This window comes from Centropristis striata, chromosome 5 (genome assembly GCF_030273125.1).
Source record: "Centropristis striata isolate RG_2023a ecotype Rhode Island chromosome 5, C.striata_1.0, whole genome shotgun sequence".
NCBI lineage: Eukaryota > Metazoa > Chordata > Actinopteri > Perciformes > Serranidae > Centropristis > Centropristis striata.
Genome location: NC_081521.1, coordinates 8,705,842 through 8,720,272, shown reverse-complemented (window position 1 = coordinate 8,720,272; position 14,431 = coordinate 8,705,842). Strand labels below are relative to the sequence as shown.

Sequence of the window (14,431 nt, the reverse complement as noted above, 5' to 3'; positions counted from 1 at the left end):
CAAGCATGAATCCACCTGTAGTGGCAACTCCTGGGTAATGCCATGTGCCAAGTTTCATTCAGGCAAAATTAATACAAATGAGGAAGCTGTTTTGGCATCGCTTCTTATTTTGTTGAGGTTTTTTTTTTTTTTTTGGACGGTGGTATGACACAGCTAATGCTTCCTTTATTTTGTAATCTGCAGTTCTCTAGTTGCTCAGGGGTTGGTACCTGTGAAGCCACATTGCAATTGTTCAGTGACATAAATTAGCCATAACAAGATAAATTATCTAACACTTCTAAATTTAAAGGTTTTTTTTATCTTGGTAAGAAACAAATAATTTGCAGTGAGCAGAAGATGAAGGAAGGGGGTTAAATATTTGTGTTTAAGCTGATCTTTGGAGAAATGGGCTTTAAAAACGTTTTTTTTTTTTCATTTATTTTTTATTTATTTCTCGAGGAATCATTGAGGGCAACCCCTCATTTACAATGATGTCAATGAGTACAGAGAAAACATAATGAAGAACAAACAGCACAGACAAAACACTTGAAAACACATTAAAATAAGTCAATATTTTCATGCCATTTCAATTATTTATTCTTGTTTGTGATATTTTGTACCATTTATACCTTTATACCTTATTGTCCTTGAGTGTTTTTGTGTTGTTGTTCTTAATTGTTTTATGCACTACAGGAGTCTCACTCTAATTTCGTTGTACTATGTAGGATGTTCCAGGTAGATGCAGCAGAAAAACTGAAAGCAGTTTTTCCAAATTCAGTATTTGCCTGGGGAACATTGAGCTTTAAGCATTAATCACTAGAGCGTGTTGGATAATTACTATAGGGCTGTTTCCACTACCGGGTAATAGCCGGACAATACCTGGAATGAGGCGGGTCTCACTCGCCAAAACGCCCCTAATTTGAATACGAGCCGGCTTTTGTCTGGACTTTTTTCATCCCTGTAGAAGAGCAGGGTCTTTTTTCTCCCCTGAAAACAGCCTGGTTACTGATTGGATGGATCGATAAGCAGGATGTGATGTAGTACTCTACACGTCAACAACACACGCCATTTGTAAAAGCCGGCGAAGCAGTGTTCCCAACATAGCAACTTTGTTGCTAAATTTAGCGACTTTTCAGACCCCCTTAGCGACTATTTTTCAAGAAAGCGACTGGAGACAAATCCAGCGACTCCTTCTTACTCTTCTTAAGGAGCTGCTCACGAGCCGGAGGCCGGCTTGTTAAGAAGAGCCGCCGTTAGCGGCAGTTAGCTACAGTTAGCTACAGTTAGCAGTACAGTGTTTATGTGCTAACAGGCTAACAGTTAGCTCTGTAGCAGTACAGTGTGTATGTGCTGCTGCTGCAGGAGGTGTTCACTTAGCGATCTCTGTTTGTTTACAACAAGCACCAGACACCCTGTGCACAGTTAGTGATGCCGGTTAATTCACAATCACTATGTTGATGATCAGCGGAAACTCATACGAAATTGTGCATAATTAGCCATGCTGCTTTCAGCTGCTGACGTTGTGCACAGTTAGCGACGGCGAAAACCAAACGTCACCTCCAGAGTCTCTAAATCCCTCTGGGGGCTAACTTGTAGATGAGACACGCAGCGTGAGCAGACTTTTGAGAGGGTGTGGCCTGAGACTTTCCCCCCTAGTAGAAACACGGCTTATGTGACCAGTTTAATAAAGTGCTGAGGTATGGTGGCATGTCACCTATCAGGACTTTCTAAATGAAGAGGAACCAGTGCATGTCTTGTGACAATGATTGTGTCAATAACTAAGGAGGCTCATAAACTGCAGTTCTCTTCGGTCCCTTAAACCAGCTATTCTCAACCTTGGGGTCGGGACCCCAATTGGGGTCGCGAGATGATTTCTGGGGGTCGCCAAATCATTTTGGAAGTCAGCTCTGTCTCCACTGTGTTAAAGTGTTTAGATGTTAATGTGTTTTAGTCTTTTTAGTCATTTTGTGTTTTTTATTGTTGGGTCATTTTGTGTCTTTTGATCATTTTGTGGTCAATTTGTGTCTTTTTTTGGTCATTTTGTTTCCTTTTTTTGGTCATTTTGTCTTTTTTTGGTCATATTGTGTCTTTTTTGGGCCATTTTGTGTCTTTTTTTGGGTCATTTTGTGTCTTTTTTGCTTAATTTTATGTCGTTTTTTGGTAATTTTGTGTCTTCTTTTGACCATTTTGTGGTCAGTTTGATTCTTTTTTGGGTAATGTTGTGTCTTCTGACAAATCACAAAGTAGCAAGTTATTACGGAGTTATTAAGGAGTCTCTGGCTTGAAGCTGACTGTTACACACATGCAAAGGATTTAGATTAAAACTAACAATAAAATAAAATATATATATATAAATGCACAGACGGAGAGATGTTTTAATTGCTATCTGCTTCATTATTTGTCCAAAATTCGTTGTATCAACTGAGTTTGTATGATCTGAACTGTGCGTGGAGATTGTGTTCAGTGAGCGGGGGTCGCGGACAACATGCATGTTAAATTGGGGGTCGCGACTCAAAAAGGTTGAGAACTACTGCCTTAAACAGACTTGCAGGCTGTAATGTTTTGCTTGTTAAAGCTTGTTTGTTGGCTGTGTAGTACATGCATTAGGGCTATGCATCATGGTGAATTATGTCCTGCTGTCTTCATGTACCTTGACTCAGTTGTCTTCAGTGGTCCCAAAAAGACTAAAGGGAAAGTCCAGCACAGTAACAAGGGATGACTGGATTGCAGAGATTAAGCTTACTAACATGAAGAATGAGCGCTTTGTAATGAGGCCTTGGTTGGAAAGCTCAAAGCTCCCAGATGCCCCAGGAGGAGCTTTGCCCAGCTGCAGCCCTCCAGTGACCCCCTCTGTTGCCCTGCAGCCGCTCAGGTCCTGCCAGCCCTCACAACCGTTTAATGGGATCGTTAGGGATCAATAAACCAAACTAACCCTGAATCAGCTGTGCTGCTGCTTAATGAGCTCTGACAAGGAAGGATAGGAGTTGTTTTTTTATAAACCACTGACATAAGAGGACAGAGAACGATAGGGGGGGGGGGGGGGCATATAGAAAGACTACAAAGCAACAGTGAGAAAGAATAGAAAAACCTTCTGAAGAACAGGAAATGCTGAAAGAAACATGGAGAGATGATTGAATGACGAGAGGATGTATTACATCACAGCGCCACTCAAAACAACGATAAGGCATCTTATTTTTTTTTTTTAATAAACTAACCCTGAGTAGACTTTAAAAAAAAATCCACTTCCTTCTCAAGGCCAATTATGTGGAGCCAGAGCTCCGAGACTTACCAGAAAGCAGGATTTAGAGTGGCTGTTTTGCGAAACCAAAAGAGCGAGTTGGCTGTGTCCGTTGGAGTCTGCTTTAATCTATGGTGCAATCCTCTTATGGTGAATTAAGAGGATTCAAAGGCTCTGAAGCAATAGTACTGAAAGAATGGGCGACTAATTGAAAAGATGTGAACATGAACTTGTTAGTCTGAAGCTAAAGGCGTTTGACATATTTACATCAATAATACTAAAGCAAGTAACTTAAAATAATAGCAACTTGAATAGTGAGTGCAGATCTCCAGACATTTACAATTTCCTGCACAGCACATACAGGTTCATCTCAATCAATCAGAATAATGAAAAGTCCATTTACAGCCCCAACCAAGTATTGAGTCATATAGATGGACATACTTTTCAGAGGCAACATTTACATATTAAACATACTTTTTAAAAATTGGTCTTTTGTAATATAAATTTTTTTTTGCGACACTGAATTTTAGATCTTCATTAAATGTAAGCCATAATCATTATAATTAGAAGAAATTAAATAAATTAGGACATGAAATGTTTCATGAAACCTTTTGTATTCTTATTTCTACTGTTATACATGCATTTGAGCATTAAATATGTTCAGTTACTGCACTGTAAACATATTTAAAATTGCAGTTTCATCATATCTAGTGCACGGTCCTATGGCCCTGTGGTAGTGTCCATGAAAAATTGTGGCCCCCTGCAGCATTTAAGTTGCCCATCCCTGGTCTATATAAAGTGTTATTTCCATGTTGAACCGTCTGACCAGAGTCTCTTTTGTTGCCGTATGTTGTAGAACACCCTGAAGGCGTACCCCTGCGGTTCTGACCACACCCCCAGTCCCATGGCTAGCCGCTCGCCGCTGGAGGCTAAGGCTGTGTGGCACACCTCGGCTGCCCGTCTCACTGCTGTGGCTGTCAGTGTCAGAGAGGGCCACAGCATCGCCTTCCTCGGAGACTCCAGAGGGACTCTGCACAAGGTAGCTCTTCTCAAACTTTGACTTTTGTACCAGTTTTTGGAGGCCTTGAAACCTGCCCCAGCATGCACTAGGTGGGGAGGCAGGGAGACGCCCTGGCCACATCATAGAGTTCACTAACAACTGTGTGTCATGGGAATATTCAGACTGTTAGCTAATTTTCTCATGAATGCAATTTCCTAATTTTCCATTAAAGACAATCACGCCAGTAGATCTGACTTAATACTGTGATGCATGCAGCCCTGCCCTGTGGCTGCTGCTGCCTAATCCTTCTAAGGATGTCTTTGAATCATTTCCCAGGAAAGCAAACACACCTCACATTACATAAAACAGTTGCAACCATTTTTTTTTCTAAGTTTGTGTCAGTTCCCATACACTTCTACATCACTACACTGCTGCAGCCCGGAGGATTCCAGTCATTCCAGCACTCACAGTTTTCCAACATACACAGACACATACCACCATGATCCCATGCCTAACACGTTCAGAGTGCAGAATGTGATTTTTGGAGACAAGAACTATATTTAAGTTTTTTTTTTTGAAAGACTGGTGGAATGTTTTCCCCAAAATAGATTTTTTTAATTTAAGCCTGTCCATGTTTGGGTGCCACCTTTTACAGTATTGTCCAAGGAATGACTTAAAACACATGTAGGATGATTGAAGACATAACTGTGCTGTGAGGCATTCAAAGACTTAAAGTAGGTCTGCTTACCTGTGTACACGTGTGTGTGTGTGTGTGTGTGTGTGTGTGTGTGTTTGATGTGTGTGTAAAAGAGAGAGAGGCAGACATAGAGTGAGACATAGTACTCTAAGGCAGTGGTTCTCAACCTTGGGGTCCCGACCCCAAATGGGGTCGCGAGATGATTTCTGGGTTAAAGTGTTCATGTGTTTTAGTCTTTTTGGTCATTTAATGTCTTTTTTTAGTCATTTCTGGGGGTTTTTGGTCATTTTGTGTTATTTTTTTTTGGTCATTGTGTGTCTTTTTTGGTCATTTTGTGTCTTTTTTTTAGTCATTTTGTCTATTTTTGGTAATTTTGTTTCTTTTCTGTGTCATTTTGTCTATTTTTGGTCATTTTGTTTCTTTTCTGTGTCATTATTGTGTCTTTTTTTGGTCATTTTGTGTATTTTTTTGATCATTTTGTGTCTTTTTTGGTCATTTTGTGTCTTTTTTTTGGTCATTTTGTGTCTTTTCTGGTCAATTTGTTTCTCTCTTTGGTCATTTTGTGTCCTTTTGGTAATTTTATGTCTTTTTTTGGGTCATTTTGTGTCTTTTTTGAGTCATTTTGTGTCTTTTTTTGGGTGATCTGAACTGTGCGTGTGGGACTCTGTTCAGTGAGCGGGGGTCGCGGACAACTTGCATATTAAATTGGGGGTCGCGACTCAAAAAGGTTGAGAACTAACTGGTCTAAGGTAGCAGATCAAAGCAGCACTCCATGTAGCCATCTGAAGTAAGCTATTGTAACAGGATTATCGTATCACAGCAGGACCAATTCCACAGCATCCAGATACAGGACTCTGTGTGTGTGTGTGTGTCTGTGTGTGTCTGTGTGTGTCTGTGTGTGTCTGTGTGTGTCTGTGTTTTTGATGCCCCATTTTAGACGTCATAACAGTTGGGGACAGCATCCAATTTAATTTTAATGCAGTTACAGTTGATCCAGGGAAGCAAAATGAATAGTTCAAATAGTTCAACATTTTGGAAAAGTCAACTATTTACTTTCCTAATGTAGTCTCATGAAGGGTTCATATAATGTCCTGCAGTGTATATTAGTTTGTATAATGCATCTCAGTTATATATATATATATATATATATATATATATATATATATATATGTATATGCATATGTATATACACTACTGGTCAAAAGTTTTAGAACACACCAACTTTTCCAGATTTTAATTGAAAATGATGCGGTTTAATGTCTCAGTGTACTCTGAAATTAATGCACATTTGCAACATTTAAAATTCTTTATTGAGCATGATAGTGTTTTGAAAGTAAAAAAAATATTCAAAATCACATTTTTTGTTGGACTAAAGGACTAAAAAAAGACACAAAATGACCAAAAAAAGACACCAAAAGTCACAAAATGACTAAAAAAAGACACCAAAAGACACAAAATGACTAAAAAAGACACAAAATTACAAAAAAAGACACAAAATGACTAAAAAAGACACAAAATAACAAAAAAAAAGACACAAAATTACAAAAAAGACACCAAAAGACACAAAATGACCAAAAAAAGACACAAAATGACTAACAAAGACATGAAAAGAATTCAAAAATGGACAAAATAGCCCAAGACTCCATAGAGTTAAGTTGTTAACCCATTTCTTGTTCCCTGAAAAAGGCCTACTTGTATAATTCTGAAATGTACATTATTTTTCAGTTTTGGTTAAGCTTACCTTTTTTATTTACCTCTGGCAGTTCACCACTTACCTTTGTACCCTTTCAAGCTGTTCATTTGACTTGAACTGCTTGAATTTCAATAAAAAACTGGAAAAATTGGGGTGTTCTAAAACTTTTGACCGGTAGTGTATATACATAGACACATATATACATATGCACATATATATATACATATACACATACATATACGTACACACAAATATACATATACATATATACATACATACATATAAATATATATGTATATATGTACATACATATATACACACACACATACGTGTATATATATACACATATATAGATACATATATACATATACATATATATAAATACATATATACTTATACATATATAAATACATATATACATATATATAAATACATACATTACCGGTCAAAAGTTTTAGAACACCCTAATATTTCCAGTTTTTTTATTGAAATTCAAGCAGTTCAAGTCCAGTGAACAGCTTGAAAGGGTACAAAGGTTAGAATACATATTCGTTTCTAAATTGATTCTATGATTCTGTTTTTTTTTACTTCAGTTGTTTATTTGTTATATGCATTAATTTCAGTGTACACTGAGACATTAAACTGAATAATTTTCAATAAAATTCTGGATATATTCTGGATCATATATATATATACATACATACATATATATACCACACAAGAAGGATCAACATCACATGAATGCAAGTCTGTAAAAATGGGTTTTGAGAAGTAAATAAACATTCTGCAACGTTTTCTGCAACTGAGACATGAAACTGCATCATTTCCAATAAAATTCTGGAAAAGTCGGGGTGTTCTAAAACTTTTGACCAGGAGTGTATTTCGGGATATGACTTTGGTCCATATCGCCCAGCCCTAGGCTGCTGCACAGATATTGCATCCTCAATACAGCATCATGTTATCTGCAATATATGACATGCAGAACGGCAAACTGCGTAAACCATTACAGAGCTACTTCCCTGCCATTATGTGTTGAGTGCATCCTCTTAATGGGACAACTGATTCTCCATTGGGCTCACAGTGATCAAGTGGGAGCCTTCTGGAAAGAGGCATGAAAACCTCTGCTAATCTCATTAACATGAGGTAACATGAGAGTTTGAAGGCCTGGGAATCACTAAAGCCAGAGGTGTCTTCCTGTGCTTCATATTAGATTTGACTGTGCCGTAATCTGATTCATGGCCACTTCTGCTGCGATCCTGCACAAGTGTGATTTGATTTGCTCCCGAGTTGTAAACTGAAGAAGATATTCCTTTTGCATTATTTTCTTTTTGTCTTCATTTTTGTCTTGCAGTGTTTCGGGAATGTACAAATTTTCTTGTTAGTGATATGTTATATGTGAAGTATATAAAATTAGCTCATGAGAGTTTAATTTATTTTACTTAAATAAATTAACTTATAAATTAACTTACTTATTGTAAGTCGCTTTGGACAAAATCGTCTGCTAAATGACATGTAATGTAATGTAATGTAATTTAAGAGCTGATATCTAGACATTTAACATGGTTTTATTGAAAATTATTTTGGTTATTATAAAAAAAACATGTTAAATGTCTAGATATCATTATATGTGTTTTTCTGTAATTTTGTTTCTTGTTTTTTGGTCAATTTGTGTCTTTTTTGGTCATTATACGTCTTTTTTGGTCATTTTACGTCTTTTTTGGTCATTTTGTTTAGTTTTTTGGTCAAGTAGTTGTTGTTTTCTTCAATGCATTTTAATGGCTGGTACAACTAAAGGTACATTTGTTTGGACACATATAATGATAACAACAAAATTAGCTCATGAGAGTTTAATTTAAGAGCTGATATCTAGACATTTAACATGGTTTTATTGAAAATTACTTTGGTTATTATAAAAAAAACATGTTAAATGTCTAGATATCATTATATGTCTTTTGCGGTAATTATGTGTCTTTTTTTTGTCAATTTTATGTCTTTTTTTGGTCATTATACGTCTTTTTTGTTCATTTTACGTCTTTTTTGGTCATTTCGTTTAGTTTTTTGGTCAAGTAGTTGTTGTTTTCTTCGATGCATTTTAATGGCTGGTACAACTAAAGGTACATTTGTTTGGACATATATAATGATAACAACAAAATTAGCTCATGAGAGTTTAATTTAAGAGCTGATATCTAGACATTTAACATGGTTTTATTGATAATCATTTTGTTTTTTATAAAAAACAACAACATGTTAAATGTCTAGATATCATTATATGTGTTTTTTGGTAATTTTGTCTTTTTTTGGCCAATTTGTGTCTTTTTTTTATGTCATTTTACATCGATTTTGGTCATTTTAGGTCTTTTTTGGTCTTTTTGTTTAATTATTTGGTAAAGTAGTTTTTGTTTTCTTCAATGCATTTTAATGGCTGGTACAACTAAAGGTACATTTGTTTGGACATATATAATGATAACAACAAAATTAGCTCATGAGAGTTTAATTCAAGAGCTGATATCTAGACATTTAACATGGTTTTATTGACAATAACCAAAATCATGATCAAGAAAACCATGGAAAATGTCTAGATATCAGCTCTTAAATTAAACTCTTAGGAGCTATTTTTGTTGTTATCATTATATTTGTCCAAACAAGTGTACCTTTAGTTCTACCAGATATTAAAATGAACAAGAAATTGAAGAAAACAATGGTGGTATCATGATTTTTTCCATTAATGTATATATACCACAACTTCTAAAGTCTTTTTCTGGTGCACTTCTTCAGGTATATTTGGGGCAAGATGGCCAAGTGGAAGTATATGCGAACATGACGATCCAGCCCAACTCACCCATTAACAGTGACCTTATATTGGACCAGAATGGAGCACACATCTATATCATGACCAAGACTACTGTAAGTATTGGACAGTAAAGGCGGTAAATTTATTTTTTGTGAAATACACACTGGCCCTCATTTATCAAGTGAGCGTAGAAACCAGCGCAGATCTGAGTGTACATTTCGTCTTACGACAGGGTTCATGTGGAATTTATCAAACGATCGTATCTCTCCAATCACAGCGTGAGAATGATCAGCTGTTGATGAATGTGGCGGCTCGAAACAAGCGTAATTTAAATACCACGCCCTAATATATATAATATATATATAATATATACCTGATTCAGAAGACTCGCCTTCAGAGTTCACGACACAGAAGGACGCAATACGGCCAAAAAGAGGATTTTTTTACCCTCTAAAGTCAGCTTTATTAGCAAAGTGCACCGTTACAATTAACAATAGGGGCAACATAGACATATTAAAGAAATACGCAGCGACGGAGGTAAATGAAATAACAGTACTTATAGTTGTAAACTCAAACAATTTCACTGAATATTTTACATTTGGAGCACAGACTCAGAAGTTTTCAGCTTTTTGGTTGAAGGAGGTAAACAATGTTTTGAAGTAAGTTTTAATTCTAAAAGAAGAGGAATTTCTCAGATAGTCTAGACGGATTTTAGAAAAAAGGGCCTCCTATAAGAAGTGAGGAGCATTTATGGGTACAAGTCAGGAACCGGCCTACCTTACATATCTGAAGGGTGCTGAGTCCAAAAAAAATGGTTCCCAAGCGAAATTTTGAGTTTTTGACCTTCTAATTTGTATATCAAATGGCCAATTGCCCATCTGGCTCAGTCATTGGACCATTTCCCCTTAGTTTTTTTGTAAGTAGCCAATCAAGATGAGGAAATTAAGTTTCTGGATCTATAGTCTAGAGTCAGAGCAAGGATATAGTGGAGGCTCAGTGTCTTTTTTATGTATATATATGTATGCAAAATACCAACTGGAACATTTAAAAGTGATATTGATTGAATATTTATGTCGGCCTTAAAAAAAACAAATAATGCTTAATTTCACCTTAAAAGTTGGTATTTTGCATATATATAAATATACATAAAAAAGACACTGAGTCTCCACTATATCCTTGCTCTGATTCTAGACTACTATAGATCTCAGAAACGTAATTTCCTCTTCTTTGATTGCCTACTTACAAAAAAACTAGGGGAAAATGGTCCAACAACTGAGCAAGATGGGCAATTTGGCCGCCATATTGATATGCAAATGAGAAGGTCAAAAACTCAAAATTTCGCTTGGGAACCATTTTTTTTGGATTCAGCACCCTTGAAATAAGTAAAGTAGGCCGGTTCCTGACTTGCAGCCATAAATGCTCCTCACTTTTACTTTTTGGACAATTCCGTCTGGACTAAGAGTCAGAGAGTGAAACGCTGACGTCCAACAGCTGCAACACAACAAACTGGTTTTGTTTGGCAGCTTAAAAAGTGACAAAGAAGGAAATCGGTGGTGCTGTCAGCAGAGTAGCGGACTATTAAACTCCCGGCGAGGTTTGAGTAATTACATGGTGATATATAAAGCCTAATAATCTATATAATATCCGAATATTGCTATTATTATGATGGAGATATCATCTTACACCCACTTTACGCTCACTTTCTGACGTACGCTCGTTTGATAAATGAGGGCCAGTATGAGGCCCAGCAAATTATTAATCATTCGCGGTTTTCGTGCGATTTATCTTTGAACCACTCCACAGACGTATAAACAGCCGTACCATTCTTGGTGCGTCTGTCCATTCAACTCACTCACCCAGATGTCTCCATACACGAGACTGAACATGGCTTGTCATTCACTGTCAGACAATTTATCGTTTGTCAGAGTGTTTTCAGGCTTTGATACTTCCTCAAGCTGTGTCCCTCTCACACAGAAATAGGATAGAAGAATAAGAGGCAAAGAACATAAGAGAAAACAGAGAGGCCAGCTGGCTGTCAGGGTCAAAGGTCAATAACCCCACTGTGTTGGGTACAACAGTCAGCAGGAGGTGTAAGGTCGGACATAACAATGGTATTGATCAGAGAAAGTGGCCTCCATTGTGTTGGCACACTCCCTACAGAGTGTCTGTGTGGGTAGCCAGAGATGCTGATAAATGGATATGGGAAACTGCCAGTCTATAGCCTACATTGAATGGCTTGTGCCACTTTTAGACCACTGGATGACTCAATCTAATGAAGAGCTGAAGTTAAGTTGTATTTACCTAAAACAAACCTTGTAATTGTCATACAGTTACTCATAGTCTGCCATAAGCAGATTAAAGTCAGTCAGTCAAAGTCAGAAATATTGTAAACATTTTCACTAGTGATTCTCTGGCTAAATAATGCTTAATGAACTCATGTAAATAGACAAAATGTAAGAAGATTTAATACTATGAAACCAACTATAGTATCTGTACTAAATTAAATCAATTTAGGGGCCGAAAGCTCTGGGTAAAGCCAGTAAGTGGACCTTGTGTTGGAAATAATTTTGAAGCTCAGTAGAATCAAATTTAAGGGCTGTTTCCACTACCGGACAATACCCGGACAATACCCGGAATGAGGCGAAATGCCCCTAATTTGAATACCAGCAGTCCGGAGTCGGCTTTTGTCAGGACATTTTTAGTACCTGTGGAAGAGCAAGGTCTTTTTTCTCCCCTGAAAACAGCCTGGTTACTGATTGGATAGATCGCTAGGCAGGATGTGACGTAATACTCTACACGACAACAACACACGCCATTTGTAAAAGCCGGCGAAGCAGTGTTCCCAACATAGCAACTTTGTTGCTAAATTTAGCGACTTTTCAGACCCCCTTAGCGACTATTTTTCAAGAAAGCGGCTGGAGACAAATCCAGCGACTCCTTCTTACTCTTCTTAAGGAGCTGCTAACGAGCCGGAGGCCGGCTTGTTAAGAAGATATAAAAAAAGATTTAAAAGACAAAAAATGGTGTATGTGGATTTCTAAGGATTAATGAAAAACTAGTGTTGGAACAACAAAGCTTCGTGAAGCATTTACTTTTAAATAAGGAGCTCAAGAGATGGCACTCTTTGTTCAATAAAGGGCTGAAAACACAGACACTCACACACATACACCACTACTCAAGCCCTTTTTTAAAGCCAAGACCGCCATCTAGTGGGGTGAAAAAATAAAGCAATTGCTTCACGAAGCTTCGTTGTGCCTTCATTATGAAAAACTCAGATTTCATTGAATTACAAACCACAAGGTTAATAGGTAGGAGTTACACACATTTCATGGATTTTTTTTCTGAGTACTCCCTTGTCATCATTTTTAGGTAGAGAAGCGTCCAGTAGCAGAATGTGGAGACCACCTGGATTGTCAATCCTGCCTCTCTGCCAAAGACCCGTACTGTGGCTGGTGTGTCCTGGAGGGACGGTGAGTCAGTGCAATGTAATGGTGGTGTTACTGTGAAAGCTCTCTTGCATCAATAGACTGTATATAAATAATGGACGTAGTCACCGTGACGTCACCCACTGGTTTGTGGCCCGTTGGAAGCCTCGAGTTCATCGTTATACTCGTCGCCATCTTGTTTCCAGCCTCTCTACACCTCAACCTGACTGAGAGAAGCTGCTGCTAATTCATGTTAGCATTAACTGGAGCATTAACTGGGATGTTAGTTTTGGCTAGCAAAAAAAAAAAAAAAAAATGTTCGTTACTTACCTCAGAAAACTGAGCAGCGACTCCTTGGAGTGTCTGTTAGTCCAACCAAACACTGAACAAGACATTTTTACTGAACAAAACGTTCAAATAAACTGTCATTAAGTGAAAATACAGTGAAAGGTTTAAAGTTATGAGACCAAACCACTAAACGTCCTCTTTTCTATCTACATAACGTTATGTATAACTTTATTGACACGTTGCCGTGGATACGCATTGTTCTGCTTCTCTCCTGGTGACGGCTCGCCTTGTCAGTGACCTGTCAATCAAAGGTAGCCCCGCCCCTAATCATGCAATTCTTTATCTTCTATTTTCTTCTAAATGGGGCCATTATTTACACTATTAACATCAAATTTTTTACTAGTGATTGAGACCATAGTGTTGTCCTGAAAAAAAATTCTGAGGTTATAAATCAAGTGAGGTTTTCAAATTTTGCACTGAAATGAATGGGCAGATTTTTTTTGCAGCCAAACTTAGCGCCCCCTGCTGGAATTTTCAGTAGAATGCAGCTTAATGCACTTCCTGGTTTGCCTCCATGCTCAGACACCTTTCTACATCCTTATCTACTTGGTCTTTCTTTGTCTCTCTTACTTCTCTGTGTGGTTTCAGGTGTGGCCAGCGCTGGGAGTGCCGGCGAGGCTCTGTGCAGGGCCAGTGGCTGTGGAGCTTCAACCAGATGCAGCAGTGCCTCAGTATCCAGCACCTCAGCCTGTACAACATCAGCCGGGGGGAGAAAACTGATGTAATGCAAGGGGAAGAGTGGGGATGGGGAGTAATGCACAATAGATACAGAGTGCGTCATATAGAGGTGGGGGAAAAATTGTTAGTATCAGGATATTTTGTGTGGCGAAATAATATTGATTCCCGGTCGCCAAGTATTGATTTTTAGTGTTCTAAAGGCCAGTGGGCTGTCAGTAATTTTTGCCATTTTCGCCAAAGATTTTAGGAATATCATATGAAAAAATGAGTATCATTTGAAACTAGAATATCTAAGGAATCTAGTGGCACCATGTGCGTCAGGATATCGTGTTGGGAAGTTGTCGAAACAACGCTGCAAAGTTCGGCTTTCTTTATGTTTAATTAAAAAAAATTCAGACCAATCAAGCTTCAGGTTGAGAAAAACATGTTCGATATCAGTTCAGTTTGACTGAATACTTTGTTGGTCAGTCTGTCGGTTTAACTCTCATTGTGGAGAAATAAAAAGACTGAAGTGAGATGAATAGACTGAGAATGTTCTCTTATTTTCAAATCTTGATTTAATTTAATTTTGAGGACACAAAA

General features: G+C 37.6%; 1 protein-coding gene across 1 annotated transcript in view; it reads left to right on the top strand.

The window, feature by feature from the left end:
* Positions 1 to 14,431, top strand: part of plxnb1a (plexin b1a) — a 142,913-nt gene that overhangs the window by 63,118 nt on the left and 65,364 nt on the right. The window contains exons 4-7 of the mRNA XM_059333327.1: positions 4,074 to 4,256; positions 9,383 to 9,511; positions 12,768 to 12,868; positions 13,760 to 13,892. Of these exons, the coding sequence (XP_059189310.1) occupies positions 4,074 to 4,256; positions 9,383 to 9,511; positions 12,768 to 12,868; positions 13,760 to 13,892 (546 nt within the window). The remainder of the gene's footprint in view (positions 1 to 4,073; positions 4,257 to 9,382; positions 9,512 to 12,767; positions 12,869 to 13,759; positions 13,893 to 14,431) is intronic.